This window comes from Rhipicephalus sanguineus, chromosome 2, assembly GCF_013339695.2.
Source record: "Rhipicephalus sanguineus isolate Rsan-2018 chromosome 2, BIME_Rsan_1.4, whole genome shotgun sequence".
Lineage (NCBI taxonomy): Eukaryota > Metazoa > Arthropoda > Arachnida > Ixodida > Ixodidae > Rhipicephalus > Rhipicephalus sanguineus.
In genome coordinates, this window is record NC_051177.1 from 88,717,608 (window position 1) to 88,744,459 (window position 26,852).

The 26,852-nt window shown below is 48.3% G+C and overlaps 1 protein-coding gene across 1 annotated transcript in view; it reads right to left on the reverse strand.

The window, feature by feature from the left end:
* The window catches only part of LOC119383338 (peroxidase-like), a 193,382-nt gene that overhangs the window by 32,281 nt on the left and 134,249 nt on the right, over positions 1-26,852 (reverse strand). The window contains 2 exon segments of the mRNA XM_049412480.1: positions 10,855-11,025; positions 23,977-24,194. Of these exon segments, the coding sequence (XP_049268437.1) occupies positions 10,855-11,025; positions 23,977-24,194 (389 nt within the window).

Sequence of the window (26,852 nt, forward strand, 5' to 3'; positions counted from 1 at the left end):
GGCCGGTGCAATAACCCACTTTTTTTCCCTTCTCAGCACTGCGAGCGCCATAACAACGTACTTCCTCCTCGCCCCCTTCAAAAACATACACAAACACGCACACACGCACGCACGCAAGCACACACACACACACACACACACACACACACACACACACACACACACACACACACACACCACACACACACACACACACACACACACACACACACACACACGCACGCACGCACACGCACACACACACACACACACACACACACACACACAACAACAACAACAACAACAACAACAACAGCAACAACCCTTCCACGAGTAAGCAGCGATAGGGCTGACCCGAGGCAGGGCTAATGAAGACGAACGCCTGTTGCCGAGTCGGAGCGATCATGCATGCGCGCGGCAATAGCTATGTAGGCTGACCGCGTTGTTTTGATGGCACACATCGCGGGCCTCCCCCAGTTGGGGGGTATTTGCGGCGCGCGCACGGCGATTTCCTTATGTCGGCTCTTCGCAGACGTGCCCGCGGCCGCCGTAACCAGTTTATATTTGGGGGGGGGGGGGGGGCACAGTCGGGAGTACCAAGTGCTGGTGTTTCGGCCGGCGTCTGGCTGCAGCGTGGCTCGGCCACGCCTGCCGGCGCCTCTGCACAAAAAGAGCATCTGGGTCGATGACAAAGACGCTGTGGTGTTGGGAACCACGAGACTTGCGCATGCTTGGGCGTGGTGGGAAACGTGCCATCCCCGAGGTGCGCCCGTGACTTTGAACCGAACCGCGCGGTAAACAGAGAGAGAAGTGGAGGGAGTGCGAACCTAATTAGAAGCGCACCAGCGTCCCGCTTAGCCTTGGAGCGTGTCGCTCTCGAAAGCGCACATGAGGATTTCCCGGGAAAGCAGGCCGCGCATATGCTCGAGGTACAGGAGAAGCGGCGTCGGTATCCACTGGAAGAAGCGTGTGCAGCTGTAGCTGTTCACACAAAGTGAGTTGAAGTACTCTAGTGGGGAGCGGCATCGTGGCTGCGGAGGGGGGAAGTTAAGAGCATAGGAAAGTTGGGTGCGCAACGCCAGAGGCGTGACCCTCTGTATGTTGGAGGCCACCGTTTCATTGACGGAGGCCGTAAAAAAGATCGAAACGGTATATCGAAGAGGAGTACCTTATGCATTTATATAGGTCGCAGCATTGTGTGTTCTGCTGCGTGAAAACACCGTTTTTCACTGGGTGCGCTTAGGAGGATCATAAAAGCCGAACTAAGCTGTAGTCTCCAGTATCGTTTATTTCTTTTCACTGATCACACGTCACATCGTCGAAGCAATTGGGCATAGGGAGGTAAGGAACAGCTCCCCATAGTAGAGCAGGTAGTACTTTGAATCGTTTGCGTTGATTTTTAATCACGTAAGCATTTTGCGTTACGTTATAGTGTGGCAGAATGAGCGATCGACGATGCGCGATCCTCACAGGCAAGGTATTATGTGCACATGAGCCACGTGCCCTAAAGCATGTTCTTGTCACCCCTCAGGGCCGCGCATGGCGCGGGTGGTTGCGAATCACGCATGACACAAATCAGTTTATAGAGACGGAAGCTTTCTAAATGTGTTTACAGGGCTCTCATTATGAGTTCATTGCGAGGCATAAACAAGCTCGCCCGGCATAGGCGCCGAGACAGGAAGGCCGGGGGGGGGGGGGGGGGGTGCTGGAGGGGGCTCGAGTTTCTCCGCCCCCATCCCCCCTTCCTTTTCGCCGTGCCCCCGGGTGGAAATTGGACTCGATTCTGTTTGTGGGCCGTGAAACTCGTTTTTATACTATTGCATTTTTTGCTGCTCAGTATACACATCGTTCGGGAAATGGTCGCACCTCCCTTCTCATCTTAATTACCGAACGAGAAGATAATTCTATGAAAAGTTCTTGTTCTATATTCCATGTTTCTGCAGGCAAGCTTGTGATTGTCTCCATTTTATTGAAATCGTTGTGGGAACGCTTTCATACACGCGCACGATGAGGTGAAATGCTTTTGTCGTATTCGTCATAAGCGTAGAATTATACAAAACGTTGGTTGTGTAAATAATCTAGCCTCCCTCCATTTGTATAACGCGGTAGCATTGTCGTATCAAGGACGGCCTGCTTGAGTAAAACTTTTCTTATGCGCGGACTAGCAACCGTTCGAAAACGCACTGTTCTCATAACGCCGCGGCTATACGGTAGACGTTTCGCAGATGGCGGTAAACGCAGAGTGCGCGCATGATGGTGAATTTTTCGATGCATAATTGGTATGTTAATAGCGGACTTAATATCCCGCAACGCATATGACAACGCGTACCAAACTCTGAGTTATTTTATTTTTCTTATACTCTTCTTGCTTTGCTGAGATGCAATCGTTAGAGGATTAATGATATGGCTCGGTTAGCTTGCTCTCGTAAACGCCTTATAATATGTTTACTTACTATTTTCCTGCGACGTGTGCTCGCACGAGTTACCACAATATTCGTACAAACATTTTCTTTGGTAAAAAAAAAACGATATGTGCCGTCCAGGCAAAAGGCATTGAATGTCCTTCTTCTGTTGCAATAACCAACGTCATCTCTCAAATGAAATAGATAAGCTGACACGACCTCAACATTATGCATGTATTCGTTCGTCAGAAAAAAAAAAACACCACGTTTCATGCGGCGCTGCATGGTGGTATAAGGCACGGGAAACTCCTCTCTTGTTTCACGAGCTTCGCGCGGACGGCTTAATAAGTGCTGGGGCCGCAGCATCTACAAAACTAATGCGCGCTCCAGTTTTGATCTCCACCGTGAACTTATCATAGCGCTAGGGTGCTTTACTACAATGGTATCAGCTCTTGCCAATGTTCGCCTCAGCTAGAAAGAGTAATAATGATCGTTCTGTGGCGTTGGGGTGATGCGTTCGCTTCGTTTTATGGCTTGGCTCACTGAACCAAATCCAAACATTAAGTCAAATCGAGCTATGTGGGGAGGATTAATTACGATGCCTGCGCCGAACGGAAGCTCTTCAGTATTTTTTTTTTTTCTGGATTCTTCAGTGATCTCCTGCAACGTCTCTTTCGATAAGCTATGCCTGTTTAAGTCATGATCGCCGTGTTACAGCTATTATACTGTCAAAATCAATGAAGCTTGACTATTAATAAAGGCACTGTATAGCTCTTGCAAGGTATGCGCTACGCTATAATATTCTGAATTATAACGATTGCGCATTACAAGCAGTCATAACGAGACCACTGTGGAGTTTGCACTTTCTATTGCTATGGAGGTCAACGTTCAGTCGCGCGTTTCCTTTTTCCTAACCGTCATTACTCCGGTATTCCTTCGTGCGTGATGCAACTTAACGTCGCAGAGTGAACGTTCCCACGATTTCATGCTAGAGCTTCGTTTGTAACGTAATTGAGATTTTGTGCGTAGTCTAATGGAGAATGTATATGAGGAGTAAGGAAACTCGCTCGCGCGTTTTCAACATGCCTCTCGTCACGACATGTTGTCACGCTATACAGCTAATGGCGCTCATAATATGAAACGAAGCGAATTCACTGACGTACGCTACAAATGAATCATTTGGGAGTCAAATAACTTCTCCGGCCCCGCATAACAGCGTGCCTGCGTAGCTGTCTCCCGGGCTTGTTTGTTCTATAGAGGACCCATTTTTCTTTTCTCAGCAAGCAGAATCAGTAACTGTGGCGGTATTGAGCAACGCCACCGGTGCAGCCGCGTTGTTTTTTTTTTCCTCGAAGAACTTGCACAGTGATTGAAAAACTTGCAGTTTGCAACACTACTTGTTCCCCAGAGCGTTACAGTACTGACGCAGTTACGTCATCAAACGACATTTGCGCATTGGTGTTTGTTCTCGGCCGGACATGCCTGGCACTCAGTCTTCCCTTTCAAGAACTTGCATTGGGGGCTGCCCGCACAATCGGTCAAATTTCTAGAGCAATTACTCTCCCGCACGCGGTCAGCCGGCCACGCAACCGCAAACACACGCGGGAGTAATCTGTAATTCTAATTAGCATCATGCCAATTTCAAGAGAAACTGGCACTTTGCCCCGCAGGCTTCCCCCGTGTCTCCCTTTCATTGCGCAACACCGCCACTCAATGCCCTGCGCAAAGCCAATTGCTCTGCGAGTGTAGTACACGCATATCCATGTGATTTGTGGCGATGATGGCAACGTTTCGGCCATCTTAACATGCGAATACAGAAACTCTAATCGGTTAACGTTAGGGTGAGATGAGAAGCTAAAGTGCGCCCTGTGCTTTTCTTCCTTTGTTGTTTTTAGCCTTCGCGAGACGGTAGGAGGTATAGAGCATGCGCGTCTGCTCGCGTCAAAGAGAAACCCTTTGAAAGGGTTTTGTAACTTTCCGTTAAAACTGTACGGCGTTGGAGGTACAGATACTGCTTGTGTGAGCTATATAGCCAGATGCCGCATTCGTAAATTCCAATATGCAGCTTGCCGGTGCGGGCTTTATCCTGGTCAGTCGCGTCGCGACGGCGATGAGATTTTGCGAAACGAATGACCGCGCTCAATAGATGACCAGTCACACGAGAGACCGTCTCACGAGCGAGCTTAACCCCTCGCCTTTTACGCAAGGCGCGAGTCACTTGCTGACTGAGTGGCTTTTATGGGAGCGTGCTTATTGTAGGGCAGGCTTCGGAAAATCTCGTTTGGTGTTTTCGCAATAACTTTCCCCCCTCCCCTTCCTCTAGTTAGTCGTCCGTGCACTGCTGTCTTCGAGGGGAGTGGTCAGTGTGGTTCTCAAGGCCGTTCGACCGATATGCGAACGTGCAAGTCCCGGCCAGCTAGACAGCCAGCAGCATCGACAGCCTCGCCGTTGGGCGGGACCGGATGGCGAGGAATTCGCGCATGCCACACTATATTTATTGCATTAGCACCTGTGGATGGTGGCCAACAAGGCCGATTACGGGCGCAGTAAGACACGTTCTAGAAAAAAAACAAAAGAAAATTGAATAAATCAAAGCGCAACATATTACGGTAGACCGCACTAATCCGAGCTCGGAATGGCTGAGCGTTTGCTCGTCACGGCTGCCTATCAAAGGTGGCTGTGCATTGGTGCGCCAATATGCATATTAAAACACTCCAAGGGGCGTCGTCCCTCTTCGACATCAGAGTTCTTAGGCAGCGCTGGTGTACCGTATGGTATTACCGTACCATCATCGCCGGCACACAGCTTTTTTAGCCTGCAAGACCTCTATTAGCTACTTTTGATCGTCTCATCACGTTATTGTACGCAATGAGCAACTCGCGTTGTTGGAACGTTCAAAAAAAGCTACATGCCAACCACTATGGCACGGCATTTGCGCCCTTGACGCACGGTAAACGGGCACTATACTAAAACACTCTACTGTCGAACCATTTTGGAGCACACTGGTCCTTCGAGATCACCATGCGCAATAATGCGTTACACTATCGAGGGCTCGACAAGTTTCACGTGTGTCTGCGTGTGACAGTGCGATCGTTCCTTACGTAAGGAACACGTTGCCAGGCTGGAATTTTTTTAAGAGCCCCCGTTTTCCGCCCCGCTCTTTAGCGACGCTCGCTGTCACGTCAAGCAAGCTGCCGACTCGTCCGGAATAAGCATCGATCTGTGGTATTTATGCAGCGCCCTCTACGTCATTCCAGTTGTAGGACCTTCGCAGGAATAATCGGTCATTTTATAGATTCATTTTAAAGAGTTTGCAGCGCAAGCACGAAATTGCTGAAAGAAAAGCGACAGAGTGAAGAGTGAAATAAGGAAAGCGAAGAGGGACGCACACGAGCGCTAACGGTTCCACTTTATGACCATTATGACTTCGAGAGCATTGAACTGCCCCCGCATTTCGTAGACTGCCGTCAAATCTACACATCATTCTCACCTCTCAGACCACCCACACACACTGCACAATGATAAGGAAACGTAAAGCTATCTTTGTCTTCTATTCGTTACCTTTCTGAAGTTTCAGGAAAGCGAAAAGTGGCTATATTGTTTTCCAAGCGTCCTCGAATCTTTCGTATTCTCGGGCTTTTTCTGTACGTTCATTTTTTTTAAATGCGTATTTCGTTCCCCGTTGCCGCGAATAGTGGGTCAATGGTGCGCCCGCGCAAAACGCTAAAAGCCCAGCCGCTTCGGAATCGTCCGGTTCACGGGGAAAAGCCAACTTGCAAGGGGGAGAAAGTGACGTCAGAAGTGGTGAGCGAGATAAGAATGATTCAAGAAAGGGTGCCAGCTGTGGTATACTAGTCCACGCAACTCTCTTCCGAAAAACCCCGTGGGCGTTAGCCACTCTGAGCCATACCTTCACGCGTCGCCGAGTCCAGTTTCGAGCGGTCGCGCTTTGCGTGTAGCTGCAGCTTACCGACGATTTGTAGCTGTTCTCTTTCTTTTCTTTCTTTGCCTAAGCACTCGCAGCGGTGTACCTGAAACCCGCTCACCACGCCACATTCGACCGACCTGATCTCTTTTGTAGCCGGCAATGCCAAAGCGCGCGATTAGCACAAACGAAGACAGCGCACGAGTGGAGAAGGAGTTAAAGAGAAAACATACAAACAATTACCAGAAACGAAGAAAAAGAAAAGCGTCAAGTTTCTCTCCCGGAAAGCACGGATAGCCAGGGAAGCGATGGAGAGATAAAGGGCGTGGCCTGTTCGGCGTGCAGGGAGACAGCAAGCAAGATAGATAAAGAAAAACAACAACCACGATTCAAACAGCCTCGCTTTTGTTTCGTTTCTGCTTCAGTTGTAGTTCTCTTTGCGGTGTAAGATATCGGAGTGGCGCGCATTCGCGTGCGTGCCTTTGCGTGCTCGACATTTACAGTTTGTGCATGTATGTATAATGTACGCGCGCTGATGGCGAATGAGGTATCCCTTTATGCGGCTTCGGTCGAGGGCCGGCCGGCCCCTTGTAAAAGTGAGTGCGCGAGCGAGCGCTGCGTTTTCTTCCACCAATAAAGAATAATTGGGGGTCAATTCCTGCGCGCCTCTACGTATATGGCACATGCGATCGGCTCAAGGAGACAAGGCGACGATATACGAAGACAGTTCTGCGGTCACGCCTCGTTAGAGAGCGCGGGACTCGGCGATTTCTGCAAGCAAAGGACGGCTTCGTAACAATGTCGTTTGTATAAGCGTTTTTAAGCAGCCTGCAGGCTCACGTGCTTTTTCAACCGGCCATTCTTTCTATCGAAGGCGGTCATGGCCGTATTCGCTATAGTCAGTTGGTTTTGTTGGGTCCTGCATACACTTCGTGCTGCGTTGCTTGAAAATCAGAATTACGAAGTGGCAGGTACTGAAACGCAGTGTTTTCACGAAGTCCGTGGACTTCGACATCGTGTAACTATGCTCGAGTGAAAACTAAGCTGCCACTGAGCAGGGCTTAAACGCTGCATAAGCGCCTTGAATTTACCGTTCTTACGGCTAGCGGTTGAAATACGCTCGAGCGCTCATCGTTCTTTTTTTTTTCTTATTCAGTGTCGTTACTGATTTCTCCTGTCTACGTATATCGATATATAATGTGACTGAAGAATTACATCAACTTTCTCGTAACGCCTCCATATGATCGATAGTATAAACACACGTACTTTTGACTGTATTCCACATCGCAACCTCTTTTGCCGTCAGGATGCAGTTGCTGTCAAATATATCGATGACAACGGGACAATGTTGCCAACCAGAGCTTTCGAGAGTGTAGGTAACGCTGACGTGCTTTCGAGAGAACGTGGAGAAGGAAGACCTCGCCATAAGAGCAGGGGCCGAATCGATGAGGCTGGACTTTCGTAAGCAATTTATCTCCACTGGCCTGCCGCCATCGCTAGCAATATGTCAAGCGTCACCATTGACCGAAGTGTTCTATACGAACATTTCTAGCGTGTGAGGTTTTCGTGAATTAAGGCCCAGGCGCGGAGAAAAAGAAAACGAGAAAAAGGTGTGAAAAGACGAAACTATGAACTGTTTCACCCCCGCTGAGCAAATCCCACGGATCACATGCGTATCTGAGCGTGGTCCGAATCCGCACATCTCGTCGCAGAATATTCTCTCGCGCATAGCGCGCGCATGCGTAAACACGACTAGATTGTGTTGCAGAGTTGTCCGTCTTTCCGCATGGCTACCCTAACGTGAATGGCGGCGCCGTTTTGCAGCCTTCCACGGGAGCTGACGGTGTCTGAGCACCAGGATTTACAACCGTCGCGCGGCTATTCATAGGGGAGCCGGAGGAGAGTGAGTGCGCGCTGCGGCATGTTTAATATATACGCCTCAGTGTCGCTCCCGCTCGAGTCGCAGGATACGCGTGCGACACGTGTTGCGGCTGAGGAAGCAAGCGAGCGAGGCTGCCTTTAGAAGAGAAAGCCGCGGGCTACCCATTTCGACTATGTGGGTTACACACGCGCGCTTCGCTCGCGTGCGCACCCTGTACACCTCGCTGACGACGACGGGTTTCGAGTTCGCGAGCCGGGTGACACGAATGTGTGCGCCTACGCACGGCCACTCAGCCCTGTTCGGATGTGCGATCGTTATCTGCTCATTTTAGAGTGCTCTTGACTGTCGCTTCGGTCCGTTTCGACGCGAGTTTGTAAGGGTATGAACGGGTTGAGTGTAAGTATGCACTGCAAAAAAGGAAGGAAGGACCGCGAATGATTTTCTTGTCGAAGACTATGCGACGTGGTGATCAATCTCCACAGAAATGAGTGTGCTAAGCGCGAAGTTTCTTTCTTTCTTTGCTTCATTTTTTTTTTTTCAGGTTGCACTCGCCAAAGCAAGGGAGTTGTAGTGGTGTATGCAGTCTCGAAATGGGCGCGGCGGACTATGAGGAAACTTCTCGAGTCATTAAGGGTTCAGCATACGCCTGGCCGGGTAGCAAGTGCGACGACGTCTGTTGGCGTCCTTCCGTTTGCGTCGGCAGCGAAGAAAGTGACAACGCCACAATAGCGTAATGCGCTGCGAAGTGTTCAGCGAGCCGAATCACACAGCTTATAACGTGAGCTAATTGTCGAGGAATGCAGGCTGTGATCGGCTAGAGCTATAGCCTTCCTGTCTCAGTACGTGCTCTTTTCCCATTGCGCGCGTATCTTCAAGCGGCAGCGCCTTGGAGCTTGTGGGACACCCTTCCGGCCTCCGATTTCTCAGGCGAGCGGCTGCGAGTTCGTTTCGACCATGCTTCCTCCGATTCTGATCGAGAGAAGGCCCTGTATTGTTGCGATCCGATGTCGGAGCGTAGTAGGCAATCACTGGGTGCCCTTCCGCCTACGCATGCTTCGGATGTAACAGAACAATCTTACGGGGGACCGTGACTCCGCCCGGCGCGCTATACGAGTACGAAGCAGTTAACGACTGCCCTCGATTTGATGATTACGTCTTTCGATTACGTCTTCCGAGTGCCCATCTTATTCTCTTATCGTGAGCGATGATACCTTAGTTAGAGAGTAAGAAAGTAAAGAAAATTGGAATAACGTATTAACCTGCCCCGAATTCTTTACCGCGGCTTCGTGGTACGCGTGCTTTGGTTTGCATATCTCTCGAAGCGCTTAGCGCCGTCTTCCGGTTCGTCTCGCCAAACTGAGGGGCCGGCGAGACGGGCTTTGTGTAATGCATTCACGCGAGACCGTACGCGAGGCGCTTATTATCGCCAGCTTCCAAGCCAGCAGCCCGCGGCGATACAGAACGGGGCTAGTTAACGACGAAGAGCCGCCGAGGTTTAATGCGTTGTCGTAAAAGGGCGCTGGCCCGGCGAGCAGCTCGATCGACGGAGCACCGCTCCGCGTTCAGATCGTGACGTGTGAAGGACTCGCCAGTTGCGAAGCGAGCGAGTGATGGATGTGTCGAATTCGATCGAGTCTATTGTTGCATTGTTGTCGCTTGTGCGCCACCTGGTGGGGATTACGGGGAACGCATTGTGTTAGGCTTCTATAATAGTAATATACAGCGTTTTAAGCCGGTCACCTGTTCTACAATTAGCGACGTAGGGAACGGGTTTCGCTCGCTCTATGCAGCGTGCCGCGCTGCTAAGAATTGCTTAACGCTGAGCGGGTAAGGACGAACGAAAATATGAAAGGGCTATGCGAAGGGACAGGGGAGCGGAAGGACGAGGGTGAAACGCACCTGCTCATATCTAACTGTGTGTCGATCCGGCGCTCATCATTGGGGATAAACATTTATCGTGGGGACGGTAAACACGCCTTCAGATTTGTCTTCGGCTTGCGGCCCCGAGTTTCTTCTCATTCTCCCAATTAGTTATTTTAACTCTAGCTCAGTAACTGTTGAGACCACAGGTGAAGCTAAGGCACTCACGTGTAGCCGTGCTTTATTTTTCAACGCACCCTTAGCAAATTGAATGTGCCCTAAAGATAACTCATTGCGCACAAACCGAACTACAGCTGGCATTATACCTAACTACTCAGAAAACGTGAAGAGGAATATAGAAATTTTCATCTCGTTCTCGCACGAAGTGGTAATAAATCTATCTATCTATCTATCTATCTATCTATCTATCTATCTATCTATCTATCTATCTATCTATCTATCTATCTATCTATCTATCTATCTATCTATCTATCTATCTATCTATCTATCTATCTATCTATCTATCTATCTATCTATCTATCTATCTATCTATCTATCTATCTATCTATCTATCTATCTATCTATCTATCTATCTATCTATCTATCTATCTATCTATCTATCTATCTATCTATCTATCTATCTATCTATCTATCTATCTATCTATCTATCTATCTATCTATCTATAATCTTGCCTTTGCCCTATATTCATATCATGTTTTTAGACTCAATCAGTTTTCCTCTTTTTCTTTTTTGTCTATCCCGAGGTAGCCTTTTTTTTCCACTTAGGTAAACGGCGTTCACTCACTGAGTGTGGGTGCGGCGAGCGTAAGGTCGTGGTCCAACATCTGTCCCATGGAGACGAGCAAGTTCCGCACCCGGCGGTCGTGTTCGCTCACGTCGTGGTGCACCAGAAAGCTCACCATACGCGCGTTGGGCAGTGGGCCACCGTCCTTGGCCGCACGGGGCTCGCTGATGCCTGCAACAGTAAAAGAATGAGCGAAATCATACACTCGAAGTTGCAAGGTGCGAATGTGGTCTTCTGCCAACCTTTAGTGCAACGATGCTTGTCAAGCAAGGAACATGTACTCATTATGCAAGAGAAGGGTAAGAGAGAGAGAGAAGAGGGAGAAAGGAAAGGCAGGGAGGTTAACCAGAAGAATTCTCCGGTTCGCTACCCTGCACGTGGGAAGGAAAAAGGGGATGTAAAAGAATAAAAAAGAGAAAGAAGAAGAGATGTGACGACAGCACGCGATAAAATACAACAACAACAACAACAAAAAGCAAGGTCATGACCATAGCCCAAGTACTACATAGCAACATTTTGTGCCAACAGTCACAGTTTGACATTGAGTCCGGTTGCTTGGAGAAACCGCAACAACGCCCTCAGAGCGGCTCGTGCTGAAGACCGGGTAGGCCAGGGCCCGAGGATTTTGTTCTCCGTGAGAGGGCGGTTGTCCAGCTGGCCTAATGCAAGCTGGCCTAATGCAAAATAAGGTGATTCTGCCTTAAGAGGCAGAGAGATGGACCGTGAATTTATAATTTTTTTGGTATAATAACATAGATTTAATCAATGTAGATAAGGTATTAGGCCAGCATGAAACAAGGAAGTTTTTTTCTTTTTTCTTCGAGCATGGTGGCAGACATGTCACCGCCCCGTTATAAAGGGGACGCTCATAGCACCCATTCATCCATAATGCGGCTGAGAGGGCCGTTCTTTCGGAGTTGAAGCGGGTGCAGTCACAGAGAAGGTGCGCGACTGTTTCGCTGCACCCGCAGACTTCACACGACGGGCTCTCAGCCATTCCAATAATATACGAATAGGCATTTGAGAAGGCCACTCCAAGCCAAGCCAAGCCAAGCCAAGCCACTCCAAGAGAAGGGTAAAATGGCAAAGGAAAGGCAGGGACTAGGTTAATCACGTTGCACCAGATTCGCTACCCTACACTGGGGTAGGAGAGGCAGGCAGACGAGGAATAGCGAAAGAGAGAACAAGTGGTACGCGCGCATACATAACAGTGCAGGGTAGCAATATGGTGAATAACAGTGTAGGGTAGAATAGTCTTCACCTCACGTGCGCAGCTGTTCACAACTTCCAAAATTTGAGAGCCGTGTTCCTCTGCTGTTATCGTTGGGAAAATGTACTAGAATCCATGATGTTAACGAAAGTTTGCAAGGACAGTTCCAAGGTATCCAGAACTTGAAATGAGCTTCGAGCTGATGGAGCTGGAATTTTCTTGAGAAGTGTGCGCATCGCGCGCATTACGGATTTCAGCGCTGCGATCACTTGCAGGTCTTCGCCGTGGGATTCGTCGGTATTGCTGTAAATCTTGCACCGGCTCTCTATGAGTGCACAGTTGCGTTAATAAGGGCCCAGTGACGTACGCAGCTGTTTTCGACGCCTCGCATGCGCACAACAGTAGCGTACCAGAACTTTCTTTTTTTAGGGGGAGGCGGGGTTCACCCTCTCCCCCTCCCCCTGGCTACGCGAGTGATGCACAATGTCTTTGCCTGTCGCGAAAATAAGGTGTTGCCTTTCGCAAAGAGCAACGTTGGAAAGACTGTTGGCAGCTACGGCGGGCACAGTTAAGTGCAGTAGAAACACATCTGCAAAATAATGTGTTAGCGAACCTTCAAATAATTTTATGGCTCGCAGTTTTCATGGCTGTTCGCAAGATCTTGTGAAGCGGCAACACTAAACTCGTTCGTCTAAAGCGCTGTCAGCAGAGGACACGGTACACACCATCACACACTGTAAACTGCTTTTCACCCTTAAGGGGGTGACTAGCTATAAAAACACCCTTTTACCAAACACAGATTTGAAGAAAAATAGTAGGTAAGGGTATATTGTTCAACAAACCGACCTTTGCATTTCTGTAAGTATATGCAATGTTTCCTTAAAGCAAACTTGGTGCTATAGGTTGTTATAGGCTGCCAGAACATATGTTCGTAGTACACGTACTTGTGTGTAATACAATATCATTTACTTTTAACGGGTTTGTGTCGTGAGGTTTTATATATATATTATATATATAATTTATATATATATATATATAATATATATATATATATATTATTATATTATATATATATATATAATATATATATATATATATATTATATATATATATATTATATCTATATAATATATATATATAAACAGAGAAGCACTCTGTTTAGCATTGGTTCATCGCGGTTCAGCTCCGTGGTTTCAACAGCTCGTGGCTGCTGTTCTATACAAGTTGAGCTTACGTTCTTTCAAGGAAAGTTTGTTTATTGTGACAGAGTATCCCGAACGCCTAGCGCGCAAGGTGTGCTACATACCGAAAAGGAAAGGACAGAGAGAGAACGGCACAGCTCGCGAAGGTCAAGGATGACGAATGCCATCGTATTCACGAAATTACATACGCACCATTGCCTAGCGGGTTTCTGCATGCAAGCCTCGTGTCCCGCATAACCAAAAGTCTGGCTTGTGTGTCTTCACAGTGCCATTTGTCGAACGGGCAGAAATAAATACCGGGAGCATCGCGCGCCTGCTGCGTGGCAGGGATTTGTCGTCATCATTCACAAGGCGAAGAAATTGGTCGCCCGCAGACCTTCAGGGATTGGGGACGCGCACATGTTTTCTCTTTTTCGTGTTCTATGAATAGTGTCCCATTTACCCTACCAGCGGTAAGACCACGCAAACCTTGAGCTATAGCTGCCTGCTGTCGGTTCTCGCTGCCATGCCCCTGCATATGGTACAATTGATGCGCTTTCGCGGATCGCATGGTGTTTACCAACACGAATGAGCGATCATTCTTGCGCGCGCTCCATAGTGGCTTCTATGCACGCGGCGATATCGTCACGAGTGTCATAGCTATAGGCTGCATTGCGCAGAGGGACTAGCGCGCAGGTTTTAGCGAAATGTCCGCATTAACGTGACCAGAGATATTATTAGTTTAAAGGTGCCGCCGGCAGAGGAGTGGAACGTGATTGGCTGCCATCCGAATATTGCCCATTGACGATCGTCGAGGTACTAGCAAATCAAGAGCCAGTGGAGATGGCTAACAGACGGGCGATCGTGATGCGTATACTTCTGCTGCGGTAGCTTTGGTTTTGAGCTATTACCTTAACTGCTGCCGCCAGTTCCTAAACATGTAAAACGTTTCAGTGGTTTAGTTGGTAAGAGTGAGACGTCACATTTGGCCGTGCGCGGAACACATGGCCCTCTTCACTGGCGGACGTGCGCGGCAATTTCTTAGGGGTGCGTTTAGCAAAACTACGGGAGTTCGCTCAAGGACAAGAGTTATCCTCGGGAGCAAGTTCTCGAATTTGTCAAGAAGATGAATGCCTTTATAAGGTAGTGTATACTGGATATGACGCACAGTATCAGAGTACTCGCGTGTTAGCCTACACCCTTGCTGCATCCTAACTATAATAGCCGAATTTCTGCACTCTCCAGCGTCGGCACTTCACGTCGTTTCCACATACAAGAAGCTCGTATTCATGCGGACCTCATTTTTCGTTGACCTATTTAGGTGTCTCTCCCTTTGTCCCTTGCCTTCTCTATAGATAAGTTACGTATTCCCACATGCCGCTGCTATCTGTTAATTCTCGCTCGACACTTCCTTACATCGCAGCGTAAATTCTTTTTGAACCTGACTGCCACCCACCGAGCCTATAGATTTAGGGACTGCATGTAACTCCGTTCCTCTCCCTAAGCCGCGATAGATAGCACCATCGTACCAGAACGAAGAGACATCGTACCAAGGCGAAGCTACACCTTGTTATGCGAGTTACCGCCCGTATAGGCAAGGTATACACGATCGATATGGTTTTGCCGAAGAGGCGTGGTTAAAGGGCCTGCCTCAGTTTCGCTACATGCGCTGCGCCGCATGTAGGTTAACAGGCCATCGGCGAGAACACAACACCTCTGTCAGCGCTGTTATCGCCTGTCAGCTTCTACCTCCGCGAAGTGTTAATAAGAACGCCGCGGCGTGTACGCGGCGGTGATTTCCAGATCGTGGCATGCGGCACACGCCTGTTACAAGGGCACGCAGGGGCGGCGTTGTCAGCACCGCATCTGAGACGTCTCAAGCCGTCGCATTTGAAGGGCCGTGGCCGTACGAGCGCAACTCAATTGTGAGGCAACATATATACGCGGGGAGGTTCGAGCTGGTTCGAGAAAGATATAACTTTATTATATTTGAGCAAGAATTCGGCATCCCTTATTACTGCATTGTCACTGATGTGAACAGTCCAAAATCATAATGCATGCATAGAAGGCGCTTTAAATTCGTATTCTTTATGAATCTTTCCCCCTTATTTTGTTGATGACTCAAAGATAAAGTAGCTAAAAGGGTAAGCTTCGGCATTTAGTAAATAACGCGTTTGAACTGTTCCCTGGACTGTAAGAAATGACAGTTACTATAGTTTGACGCGCTCGATTTGCGGGTTTAAGTCGATCAGCAAGCTACAGCCGTACCTATATAGAATGTTTATCGTCTTCCACTACAGCTGTGCCACTGCGGCTGCGTTTAATCACCGCAGGTTCCAACTTACTTGCTCTTTCTATCTTTATGAGCCACGAGGATTGCAATGCCTGTCGCGTAAGCACTCCTCCTATAGACGCAGTTATATAGAAGTACGTGACGACATAGTGGCCAAAGACATGAGCAGTGTTCCTATATGTTTCGTGTGATTGCAGTTTTTGTGTGTGTATCGGCGCTGCACAGTCCGGTGTTTTCAATTTGACTGTGTATTGAGTCAACAACAACCATAACAACAAAACAACTAACTCACTCTCATTCGAATGCACGGGCTTGCGAAACAACTTGTCTTTGTAGCGTATGGACTGGCGTCCAGGTGGCCGAGTCCCCCTCCTTCAACCCTCGCTCACAGATATCAAGGCCCGCTGCGTGCAGCACTTCCAACGCAATCGAATCAAGGGAGCGAAAGAATGCGTGCCGTGCACCCACACTGGCCTCCCCAAGGTGAAATAGCACCTGTCTGCGCCGTACGCGTGCGTTATGCCCTTCAGGAGCTTGTACTATGTATTATAGGAGGGCGCAGCTAATTTCGGAGCTATAAAACGCGCGGTAGAACGTTCCTAAACGCGTGCTTAATGCGGAATGCCGCTTGAATATATGAGAGCTCGGACACATGCAAGGTTGCGAAGGCGCCTATTTGCGCGTGCATACCGCGTCAGGCATTGCCGTAGGTGTGTCGCAGTTCACCAATGGCTGAATTTTAATCGATCGTGCTCGAATTCGATATAGGTGTTCGAAGTGAATACAGAGGGATATTGGCGACACAAAAGGGTGTGAGGTGACGCGAAAAATAAGCGAAAAACGAATGCCGTTGCCTTCTTGAAGTGTGCTGAAAATTAAACGCAAGCGTTACCCGCACCCCCATGGACGTTAAGAGCGCGGCTATCTTTACTGGGCGCTATTGGCTTATATCAACTACAATTTAAAGAATCCCACGTCAGCTAAACAAAACTAAAATGAGAAGCTAGAAATAAGTCATACATAGCTACAATTAACGTGTATGGCGGCACACCCGTGTAGGCGCAGTGATTTTCTCCGCATCATTCTACGCATGCGTCAAACTTTTGTGATGCTATCCTGACAGACTTGCTGATGCGACGCCTGAGTCATTCTCTACAAGCGCGGAAACAGACTCTCGGCGGAAATCGTGAACACACTGCTGGCCGTGCGGTCAAACTCCTCTGTGTGTCTGAGCAAACTGCGTTGATTACAGTTACAGTCACTAACGCTGACTCGAAAGCGTACTTCCGTCTCGCGTTCCCGGCAGCACCGCGCATATGTGAGGTGTATACATGTATCTCTCGTCAAGCGGCGTCGAAGTTTACCCGGCAACAGCCAGTCGCGCAGCCAGCTGGGGGAAGGCATTTAAATATACGCGACTTCGTAACTGCTTTGCACTGGACAGCGCACCCTGTGGCTGAAAACCCCTCATTACGGTTTGCGTTTGCGAGGCTACCGCTTCAGCCATCACCGTCCCTGTACTATGACGACACCTTTTCTCGAAATGATGATGCGATAGCAGTGCACGGAGGGCAAGAGGGGGGGGGGGGGTGATCGTTTTCACTCCGTAAACAGGACGCGACTTCCTTTCTGCGCACGAGCCGCCGCGAGCCGACCACGAGCCGCCCGCGGCCGCGGGAAAGGGGACCAGTTCGATTCTCCTCGGTCTGTACAACAGAACACGCTGTCTCGCTCTTCTACGCGGACAGATTGGGCGTCCCCCTTTTTTTTTCTTTATTTCCTGTACTCCCGGTATATATTTCATCGTATTTCTCTGGTTGGACGGTGAATCTCCGGGCCATCGTCCCTGCTGGCTGCATTCCGGCACGGCCGCTTTTAAAAGGCGGCGGCGTTCGTTCAGCGGTCCTTGATCGCGGTCGAAGGCAACGCAAGAGCGTGGGCCAGTGTACACACACTTAGCGGAGCCATGCAGACAGCTGCGGTTGACCGGCCGATGCGCACTGGCTCGCGTCTTTAAGCAATTCGTTTCCTCATCTTTTCTTTCCTTTCATTCCTACCACCGAACATTTCGATCTCGTTGCCTGCTTCTGTATGCCTCGTGTATACAAGACTGCTCACACGCCACCACTGGCGGGGGGTCGGGCCGCGCTGACTGGAACTTTTAATCACGGCGCGCCGAATGCGTGGAAAGGAAGGATGGCGGCAAACGCGTGTTTCGCTGGATGGGAGCTGATTAATGTAACCTGAACGAGAGCAAGCGACTCAAGGACTAGTTTTTGAACTGCGGTGCTTGGAAAGTTCATCGACCCACTTAGGCGCTGCCAAAGGCATTTTATGTAACGGGAGTGTTTTCGTGCTTATGGTGAAGGAAATATACGGATTAACTCTGTCGTCGGTCGTGTCGCATGTAGAGACATGTTTCCTGCAACCACGATGTTTTTTTTTTTGCATTTTTTTCTTGAAGCTGTATAGTGAAGGTAGAGGCGACACTACACATAACTGGCATGTTATGCATTGCACGAAACTCTTGTAGTTCACTTCCTGTCTAAGTTACGAAAATTAAACATTGCTTTGCCCATAAGGACCACCGCGCTGTTGTCTGCTTCTCTCCTCACGCGCACACACGCTCGTACAGAAAATATGCTACGCATATACATGCGAACTAACATGAATTACATGTCACTGGAACGCACATTCGCCGTTCAAATTGCCTCCCTCGTTTACTAGCGGTCGTAATCCTTCGTCTTAGAATTCATTAGCATTCAACAGAGCGCTCTGGTTTCCGAAATACGCAACTACAATGCTTGAGGTGGGAATGTAGCTTTTATACGTACACCTGTTCGCTGAACCTTTGGTTAGGTGAAGATGGCGAGAATTTTCGTCCCAGTGCGAGTGTTATAACATACGCAGTGGAATCGATGGTGACATTCTGCGATCGTGCTTTACTATTAAAGCGAACGTACCTTTCTTGCATATGCACACGTCGCCGTTTGTTGTACAGAATATCTAACTAATATTTTCACCGAACCATCGCTTGGCACCCACAGAAAACATACGGATCGGATCTACATACTTCTTAAACCCACGCGACGCGTTCTCAATTCTAGACTGCGAGCGTAATTTACGAAGAAGTTCTGTCATTTCGTATAACTCCCATGTTCCTAGATGTGTTTTTGAGCGGCCGCCCACACGTTATGATAGGACGCGCTGAGCACGTTTTCTTTCGTGCATATTGGTTTGCCGCAACCAGTGCGCACCTTTTCAACGCTTCGGCCTGGTTTGCGCATCCTGTTCCGTTCTTGCACACTCGATCTGTTAGCATGCAGTTCAACCGAATCACTAACGTGGTTGTTAGGAGGACCGCCCTGCTAGCTTTCGTATTCAGAATTAATTATTTCGAGAGCACAGTCCTTCGTCGCCTTCACGTTTCCCGGTTGATAAATGTGTTTACGCGCCGATGAGCTTCCTTTCTAAGTCGACGCGCTATTCTCGTTACCGGTCGACTTCGTTATACATAGCTCTCGGCAAGGAAGCAGAAGCGCCGGGAAGTGGCTGCGGCTGTAGTCACGAACGGGGCGCAGCATTGGCGAGCGCTTTAAAAAGAGTGTCTATGTACTACATGTCTTATATAGCCTTTCCGTTTTATTTATTTCGAATAAAAAATACTCGGTGCTCTCACTTGCTCTAGAGAATCTCGAATGGAGCGTGAAAGACGCACGCAGTGTACACACAATCGAAGCGTGGATTTACGACGCTCCAGTTAATTTCTCACTTTACGGTCCTATGCAGCTCCTCGTTCTTTTGACTTCTTTTCGTGCTTCGTGCACTTGCGTGTGCGAGTCTGAGAGATGCGATAGCAGTTCCTTCCCGAATCCGGCGGACAAACTTTCGTGATCCGACGCGCTGCGAAAATTCAGGCCGTTCCCCGACGTTATCGCGAATTTCAGCGGCACCGCCTTTCTGTCGTTAATGAAGCGTAATAAGATGGCCGCGGACGAGCCGCCAACGCGTACCATGGCGTGCGTTCCAGAAGCCCCGCATTTTACGTGATGTCCTTATCGGCGCACTGTTGGCGGGGAGTGTATCCGCGCGGCTAGGAGCAGTCAGTGTAATGAAAGCACCGATGGAATGCAGGAATCGATGCGATATTGCGTGCGACACCAATCGTTTGCCGTCGCGACCGAGCGTGCCAGATCGGTCGTGGCGCTTCCGGAAGGAGAAAACACTGCGCGACTACCTGCAGGACGTCCCGGAGGTGATATATACCACGCGATAGCGTCTCCGAGCTCACGATGCGGCGTTCTCTCGCCTTTCCCGAGTTTCTTTTCTTTTTTTTCCTTTTTTTTTTTGATCTCTTCGCGCTTCGCGATCACGGAAGCTACATTGTTTTTGATGACGCTGCGTGCCCGTGATGGCGTGGGTACACTTTCTCCATATCTTATCTTTTTCCTTACCTTTTCTACCCATTTCCCGACGGTCAGTGCAGTGCAGCGGACTGAACAGTAAGTAAGTGGTTAACCGCTCAGCCCTTCATCTGTTATTTCTATTATCCTTTGTCGCCGTATAACTCCGACGCTTGTGACGATATTCTCATTAAAATACAAGAAAGATTGCGACAGGGACAAGACTGTAAGAAGAGCGTTTTATTCACTTATTCCTATCTGTATCGAGCTTTTATGACTTTTTTTTTAAATTTCGAAATGTGCCACACCTGCACAAATTCGTAAACTTGCTTTATCCTTTCTCCCGGTGCAGGGTAGTAAAACCGGGCGTGCGTCTGGTTAATACACTTGCATTTCCCGGCTTCTCTCTCTCTAATAACCTCTCCTTTACCCATTCACATTAAAGGCTCGAAGTGCTCCCATTTTTAATTCCGTAGAACTGTCTTACCGTACATTATACCACAGTGCGCCTCACTGGATTGTAGTGTCCCGTTAAAATGAGAAGAACATGCAAGCGAATACTTTACTTGCGGCACGCTCGAAATGGCACAGCCGATGTTAAAGACTATCGAAGAATTTTGCGCGAGGTGCTTTAACCTTGATGGGTTCATTTTTTTTTTCTGTAATCGGAGCTTAGAATGACAGAGGAATCTAAAAAAGTCACAGTTTCACCGCAAGGGCGAAGCAATGAATGCGATAGCAAGAAACTAATGCTATACGAAGTGAGGCTTGCCAATGGATACTCTCAGTTTGAACAGCGCTCCTGTTGCAAATGCGGCCGAAGCAGCGAAGGAAACTAGCGTACTTCAAGTGTCGAGCTGTGACACTTGATAGTTCGCGCTCATCTTCTGTTTGTTCGTTTAGCGGCGTCCCTTGAGCTCGAGTGACTTTCGTACGCTCCGTAACATGAGCGTGGACATCACGGTGAAAGCTCGAAACATCTCTCTTCCCCTCACCACGAGAAAAACGCGCGAGCAGACAGCGGAAGGGCAAAGTACTCCCTGCGCAAATATAAGAAGAAGCGAGCGAGCTCGCCGACGACTCGCGCTTCTAGCGCCATCTGGCTGGTAATGAAGAAACGCTTATACGCGCCTGCCGTCTCTGAGTCCGTCCAGCGGTAAAGGGTGTGTATATAACGCTCGCCGTTAGCTACGTGGAGGATCTGCGTTTCGTGGCGTAGTGGTTAGCGCCACTCGCTGCGGAGCAAGAGGTCCCTGGTTCGATTCCATGCTTCAGATGCATTTTTCTGAATTATTTTTCTTTGGGGCTTTTATATATATATATATATATATATATATATATATATATATATATATATATATACTTATACATGTACGGTGCATGACGGCGGCGACAGCAAAATCCAGCTGAGACTGTCCATATAATTGCTATCGCAATAAAAGAGACGCCAGAGATTTTGAGTCCTAAGCTGAGAGGCTACGCCACATGATTAGTCATAGTGCAGGAAAGCCGACGTGCTGCATGTTGAACATGCCATCAGTCGTCAGTGTGAGCTGGCCGACAAATTTGTTCTGAAAGAGGGTCGTACAGCAAAATGCGTGTCGCCTAACGTGTCTCCATAGCCTTAGCGCCCGTCAACTAATCAATCGCCGTCGGGGCAAGGCTGACAAAAACATTGGGTGGCTTGGTGCACTTGACCCGTCAGCCAGTCAAGAGACGTAGCGAAAAGATCCGACACTTTCTCTTTTTGGGCGCTGTTTTACTTGAAGGCAGATATCAGACTAGACCTTCAATATTCCCTGCATTACACTTTTCTTTTATTAAGGCGAAAGCCTTAGATGACTCATCAAATGCGAGAATTGACCGTCGGCGTCCCGTGGCGTCAGGAACACGAGTGATGAAAAAAATCATCACGTGATGACGTCATCATATGACATCACAGATCGCCAAAGTTTGTGATGTCATTGTTACATCACGTCACATGATGACATCATCAGATGACATCGTAGCTTGGTCAAAGGTGGGCCGATCACGGAGGCAGTGTAAAACCACGTTAGGAGCAGAAAGCTTTCGGTGGGTGGCGGGGCAGGATCAATACATCTGCTGAGAAGAAAAACAAGATGTCTTTCGCCTTCGAGTCGTCTTAGGTGAATGCGCAAGGGTCCCTGTGATACTTTGTTTTTGTTTAACACACCATGACAGTGCTTGGGACAGTCTTCTCAACCGCCCCTTTTCTCACAGTGGGTGCTGGACCAAAAATTAAACACGATGATAAAGGAACAGGTTGACGTTAAGCGTCTGGCGTAAAGCGAGTTATGGGCTCCTCGAATATGTATAGATTGCCCATTTGATCTTACCAGTGCTACACTGCATCGGTTTGTCTTATTACGTCGGGCGCTTGCGCCGCTTGCGGCAGCGCTGGCGCGGGGCTGTCATTTTTTCCCTTCTCCATATTCTTTCTTGATCATTTGCTTTGCTTTCCCCAATTTTCCCTTACAAAAACCACTGAAAGAGCATCGCTCGCAGCACCGTCTTTGTGCAGGCCACGTGAGCGCAAGTGGTGGTGCTGCCGTGTGGCCCATTTCTATACGCCGCGTCTGAGGTACACAGCCTTGGGCGATCTCTGCCTTTGCATGCGTGTCCCTCTCTATTCGACCTGAGACGAGGTCGTCTCCCAGTCTGTCGGGCCACGAGGAAACGCTGAGATTCTTCAGCGGCGAAAGTTTGCGCGTAGTATAAAAGGCGAATGCATTGCCCGCGCGTGCGTTTGCAAAGCGATTGTTCTCTCGGTGGGAAAGGCCGTTCGTATCATAGAAATATTGTTTTTATTTTACAGGCTTTCAGGTTGACCGCTTTCAAGGTCAGTGCCAGGCTCTTCTTTTTCTTCTTTTTTCTTTTCTTGCTGGAATGCCGTAACTTATTATTGTTATATAAGTCTGGTCATTAATGGGGGTGTAAGGATGCGCATAGAGATTATGAAAGTCGGCTTACAAGGCTATGCGACCTAGGAGGAGTGATTAACTCCCAGTTCATTATCTAGCGAGGAAGGCACCGTAATCCAGGCAGAGTATTTCCGTGATATGGTACTCTATAATAAAGCCTGGCGTTTTGGTCGGTCGTGGCAATATCGAAAATTATCTTCCAGCACTTTAATATGCTGGCGTCTTCGGACTTCAGTCGGCTGACTAAGAAGTTGACGGACGTTTTGGGGAAAACCACCGCGGTCTTAATAGAACTACCTGCATCACACAGGTGGGACTCACGATGCTTGGTGGTTTGCGTGCTCGTTAAAAGGCAAAGACACGAAAGGCTGGGCGTGACAGTGTGCGGGATACCCTGGCCAGTTTTCGTATTTCTGCGTGAAACGCAAATTTGTTTGGTGTTTGGTTGATTCATGCATGTATATATATACAAAATGCCAACGGCAAACTGAAACTGGCGAAGCATGCAAAGAAAGTGTTCTTTCGTGTCCCAACGAGTACGTTACCTTTATAACAATAACGGCCAGACAGTCAGCACATGGATATCCCTCCCGAGCAAACTTTATCTTAATTCACGAGAAACGCAGCACCTGCTCTGCTCGGTGCTGCTGCACTACTGCGCAACGCCGCACTACGCAATGTAAAGCGTACAACGAACCTACAGCACTGTTATGCTACATTGTAAATCACGGCGTGACTGAATTTAACCATTATTTGTAGGCAATTATTTGGCAACTCGTTGGCTTTCTGCTACCATTGTGTGAAGTTCGAGAGGCAATCGACAATCTATGCGCTTTTGACTCATGTTTATCATACTTTTCCAAGACTCGCCGTTTCTGTTCCGTTCTCAGCGAACACTCACGTCGAATCAAATAACGAGCGCACGGAATCTTTCACAGGTGATTCCATCATAGGTTAATGCGTCAAAAGTATAGCCAGTGTCTACAACACCATTATCATCGTATTTAGATACGCTGGAACGGACTACAATAAAGTATAAGCTTGATGTTAATTAAATAATGAAGCTGGAAAATGAAGAGAGTGGAGCCCGTACCGTCAGCGTATGCAGGCGGCAGGTAGCGCACCATGGCCGATCGTACGGATCCCCAGGACGGGTTCTCGAGGTTGTTGCACATTCCGGTGAGCGTGCGGTAGCGACTGAGCTCGCACTTGACCGGCTTCAGGAAGGTCGGGCAGATGTCCTTCACCATAGTCTTGGAGGTGTCGATCTGAGGCAGGCCGTACACGATGGCGTGGTACGACAGCGAGAACCTGCGATGGTACAAGACGCGTGTTCGCGTGTCGTCTGTGAGACAAAGGTCGCCACTGCACGTGCAGTACGGTTTTAGCGGGCTTCTTATTTGAGGTGTAAGTTGCCTGTCATTTTGTCTGCCTTAGCTTTTATTTGCCTAACGATAACGACTGTCTGACAGCCGCTTGTTTATAGGGAACCCAAGCTCAAGTTTGGTCGCGACACTCGCGCGGCTGAGCTATGCGTTACTGGGGGCAGACGCTGCCCGCGAAGGCGGTTTGTCGCCGGATTTGCCAGCGGCGGCGGCAAGTCCCCGTGCGCGCATGCGCTCCTCATTCGGCCCAGAGCACTGCTAGTCAGCAATAGTTACATTGTGAAGCACCACAGATGCAACCCGGGAGCTCTGCGCGTGCGCGGAAGCGGGGGCGGCAGTTTTGTGGCCGTGGATGCCCCCAGTTGCGATAAGAGCAGTGACACAGCTCGACGTTGCTTTGGGAGCCTATGGTTAGTTATTATTAACAGATGGTTTAACGCATTTGGGTTGATATTGGTAAAGTTTTATTCACAGTGTCAGTTATTGTCACTTATTAACGTTCTTGCCCGTATGGTACCTTTATGAGTCTATAGACAAAGCGCAATTGGGCGAAGGTGTATTACAGTTATATGGGTCCGAATTCAGAAAACTTCTCTTTCGTAAGTGCGTTTCCCATTGGTCAGCCGGCTTCGCTAATGACATGTCCCGCACCGTAAATGGCTGAAATATTCTCTTACGATTTTTACGAATACGGGCCTACATATTGTTCATTATTGAAACAAAGCGTTAGGACGCCGTGCAGTTGTACGAAGCGCTTGTGTTGCCTATGCAAATTAGATGTACTGCAATGCTTACTTTCACAAAAGCGCTACTTACAGCACTATTTTGCTTTTTAGTAGAGTTCCGTACAATAGGCAGCAACGCAAAAAAGAAAAGAAAAAGACACTCGAAGCGCTTTTGTAACTGTCTTCCAGCTTTACAAGAAGGCATTCAACGTTATTAACTGACTCGCTCAGCCCTTTACCTTGACCCGAGAGGAGGCCTTCGCGTGTAGTGCGAGCTATACGCCTCCTACCAGCTGTTGCGTTTCGACGAGCCTGTGTCGATGTCGACAGAGCAATCTTATCGAACCAACATCGTCCGGTGCAAACGCTACTAGCGGATGTATAAATGGTTTGACGCCGCCGCTGAGCTTTGAGGTCGTGTTTTTTTTAGAGGTCGGCGGGCTTTAGAGTCGCTCCTAGCCGATAAGGTGTGCGGTGCTGAACGCGGCCAGGTGACGTCGACGCGAAATTCCAGGCCGCGAAGAACGGGTTTCATATCGACGACGCCTTACGTCAGGCCAGTAGTGATGCAGAACTATCGGAAAATTGACTATCGATAGTATCGATAGTTTTTTTGAAACTATCGATAGTGTAAACAAACTATCGATAGTGCTACTATCGACAAACTATCGGTAGTGCAATCGGTAGTACCATAGTTAATATTGCGATATTACTGCCACGCGTGTTTATTGCTTTGTTTTTACGTATTCGAGTTGCACCCACAAAGACTGTTAGCAACGTTTGACGCAGACCGCGCCGTAATACTTGAAAAGCTTCACGATTGCTTGAGATCAGTTCTGTTAAGATTACGCGCCGGACGCGAAAAGTCAAGTATATTCGAGAGCTTACGCGAGCAACAGCGATAACGCTGGAAGGTTCGATGACTGATGTATAAAGGACGACGCATTCCACCGATGATCAGATTACTCAACTGCTGACAGCTGCTCCCGCCGCTATCAGTGCGCAGCTTGTATCGCTTGTATTTTGAGTTTTGATTTTCTGGGCACACGTTCGCCCAAATAAAGAGCTCCGTATTTCCCAGTCTTGCTGCGGCATTCTTCACCGTCACAACTACGTGACACTACTATTGATAGTGGTGTGAATAATGATGCTGTCGCTGGGAGGCCATATTGTCAAAATATTTGCGATAGCCCACTATCAGCTTTTCTTAATTTATGAGCAATTTTTGGCGAGAGAAAGAAATTATTTCTGCAGCGAAAATGGCGGAATATGCCCATTAATAAATTCGTACCCAAAAGCAACCAGTTACACCTTACAATTAACTTCCTGATATTTTTTTTTATTTTGACATCATAAAATACAATATCAACTACGAACGGCTTTTACAGTTCGTTGGTATTAAAATCTGGAATGTTATTCTTTTTGAAATAAAAATGTGTTCTAATTTCACTAAGGCACTAGAAAAACAATATTTAGAATAGTGTACAGATTTATTAGTGTCTTGTCATATGTAGTCTGATGACTGTCTTAATTTTAGTATGTAAGTAGGGGATTTTCTTTCTTGGTTCTTTCCCGCGTTGTAACGGTTTTGTGCGGTTATTTCATGTACTGTAATGTTTCTTTGCTGGATATTATATACCTTTTTAGTTACACTTTTCCGAAGTGCCATTATAAACTGTTTCGTTTTGGACCCAAACTAGCCTGTGGCTATGGGTCCACACAGTGTATGCAACTTTTTTGTAAAAATTGTGAGCAATAAAATTCAATTCAATTCAATTCAATTCAATTTGAAGCCGCGCAGTCCCACCACATCTAAAGACTTTATAGCAGCAGCGCCGAGCGAGCGTGCTCGGGGCTCA